Source organism: Pterocles gutturalis, unplaced genomic scaffold (genome assembly GCF_000699245.1).
Source record: "Pterocles gutturalis isolate BGI_N339 unplaced genomic scaffold, ASM69924v1 scaffold24970, whole genome shotgun sequence".
In the NCBI taxonomy this organism is placed as follows: domain Eukaryota; kingdom Metazoa; phylum Chordata; class Aves; order Pterocliformes; family Pteroclidae; genus Pterocles; species Pterocles gutturalis.
The window spans coordinates 1-2,147 of record NW_010144029.1 but is presented as its reverse complement, the minus strand read 5'-3'; the positions used below and the strand labels follow the sequence as shown (position 1 = coordinate 2,147).

Genomic DNA, 2,147 nt, shown 5'->3' with positions numbered 1-2,147 from the left:
TCTCAGGGCCTGGAGCGGAAAGAATAACAGAAGTTACGTTGTCCTGTTTGTGTTCTTTTTGCAATTAAGTTTTTAATGACATTCCGTTGTGTTTTGCTTCTAGATGAAGCTCCTGATTCTCCCTGTGTTCGCCCTGTTTTACGTGGCCCACTGTGAGGAAGGTGCCAGGCTGCTGGCATCCAAATCTCTGTTGAACAGATACGCGGTGGAGGGCAAGGACTTGACGCTGCAGTACAACATCTACAACGTCGGCTCCAGGTGAGCCTGGTCCAATCTTTTAATACTGACGAGGGGCAAATGTTACGTGTGTGTGTGGCTGCAGGGTGAGGGACTATTTCTAGGCTCCCCCTCACTCCGAGTTCACCACCAGTGCTTGAAGGTTTCACCCTGGAATTTGCCTTTTTCCTCCTGCTCTGTTGTCCCTGCTTTCTCCCTGGGGTTTCTCCAGCTCTTGGTCCAGTTACTTTTGTGTCTTGTGACACTCTGCTCCCCCTGCTCCTTTTCTCGGCTTTCAGCTCTTTTTCACATCAGTTCCTCTCTCTTTTTGCAGCTTCTCTCAGCTTTGCCCTCCTCTTTCCGCAGTCTCCCTGTGATACACCTCAACTCTCCCACTCATCTTCTCTTGGGGCCTTTTTATGTTTCAAAAATCACTTCTTCCAGCTGCTGAACTGTCACCCCTCTTTGGTGCAGCGAGCATAATGTCACGTCTGAGACTCTCTTCTCATCCCTTTCTTTGTTGCATTTAGTGCTGCGTTAGACGTGGAGCTGTCCGATGATTCTTTCCCCCCAGAAGATTTTGGCATTGTCTCCGGGATGCTCAACGTCAAGTGGGACAGGATTGCTCCGTATCTTTTCACGTTTTGAAATGTTTCCCACCACTCCTCCTTACCCCTCAGCATCCTGTAGCTCCTTTCTTCATTCACTGGCACTGGAATTCCAGCGCTCCAGCCCCTGGGCAGGGTACTGACTGCAAACCTCTGTTCTCCTGGAAGGTGCTGTGTAAAAAAAAAAAAAAAAAAAAAAATTCCGTGCAAACAAGTCCAGGTCTTGGACTGTAACCCCTGAGGACTCGGGGCTGTTGGCAGGACTGACTTTTCTGCCTGGTTCGAGGCTCTTCTTTATTTCTTCCTTCGAAATGCGACCGTTTTCCTTAACTTGCGGGTCTCAGAGCGAGTAACGTGTCCCACACGGTGGTTCTGCGGCCTCTCAAAGCTGGTTACTTCAACTTCACCTCTGCCACCATCACGTACCTGGCGCAGGAGGGCGGACAGGTGGTGGTGAGTTGACTCTTTGTAGGATCCTTGCCTCCATCAGACACACCTGACCGTGCTCTTGGATCCACGAAGGAAAGTTGGCAAATCCCATCTTTTCCTTTTTCAGGTTGGTTTCACCAGTGCTCCTGGGCAGGGAGGAATCCTGGCTCAGCGGGAGTTCGACAGGAGGTTCTCCCCACACTTTGTAAGTACCCTGCAGCCTGAAATTCCGCTGCGGTCACCCAGAAAACTCCGGCGTGGATTGCACTTAGTCCGTATCCGTTGTTCAGAAGAGTAGGACAGGAAAAGCCAAGAGTTTTCATCCCAGCTGCCTCTGGGAAGGCGCTGGCGCTCTGGGATTTGGGCCAGAAGCTTTCAGAGTAGATCATCAGATGGTTCTAAGACTCGTCTGTACGTGATCTGATGACTTTCTGACGATTTCTCCTAGCTGGACTGGGCAGCTTTTGGTGTGATGACCCTGCCCTCTATTGGGATCCCGCTGCTGCTGTGGTACTCGAGCAAGAGGAAGTACGACACCCCCAAGCCCAAAAAGAACTGAGCAAAAAGAAACGCCACCAGCACCCTGGAGCTCAGGAGAGAACAAACACGATCCCACCCGGAACTGCAGGTTTGTGGGGATCAGCAACAGCCGCCCCAGAGGGAATCCATCACCCCAGCGGCAGTGCAAACCCTCCTGAAAATCCCCCCAACCCCGCAGCCACCCCCTCCGGGCTGTGGGTTCTGAGCAGAGACCCCTCGCTCTGCTGCATGGGCGGAAACATCCCTGAGAACGGGCTCTGGTGACAAAACCCTTTTGCCGGCGGCGTGTTAGAGCTGCGGCTTTGCTGGGAGGTGCGGGGGGTCCCCGCTGATGCTTGTTCTCCAGGAAGCCCC

At 52.6% G+C, this 2,147-nt stretch overlaps 1 protein-coding gene across 1 annotated transcript; it reads left to right on the top strand.

Moving 5' to 3' along the window:
* The first annotated feature begins 102 nt into the window (after positions 1 to 102).
* Positions 103 to 1,914, top strand: SSR2 (signal sequence receptor, beta (translocon-associated protein beta)). Its single transcript, XM_010084977.1, has 5 exons — positions 103 to 258; positions 747 to 845; positions 1,169 to 1,277; positions 1,381 to 1,458; positions 1,702 to 1,914. The coding sequence occupies exons 1-5, from the start codon at positions 104 to 106 to the stop codon at positions 1,810 to 1,812; spliced, it is 552 nt and encodes a 183-aa protein (XP_010083279.1). The 5' UTR covers position 103; the 3' UTR covers positions 1,813 to 1,914.
* The last annotated feature ends 233 nt before the right edge of the window (positions 1,915 to 2,147 follow it).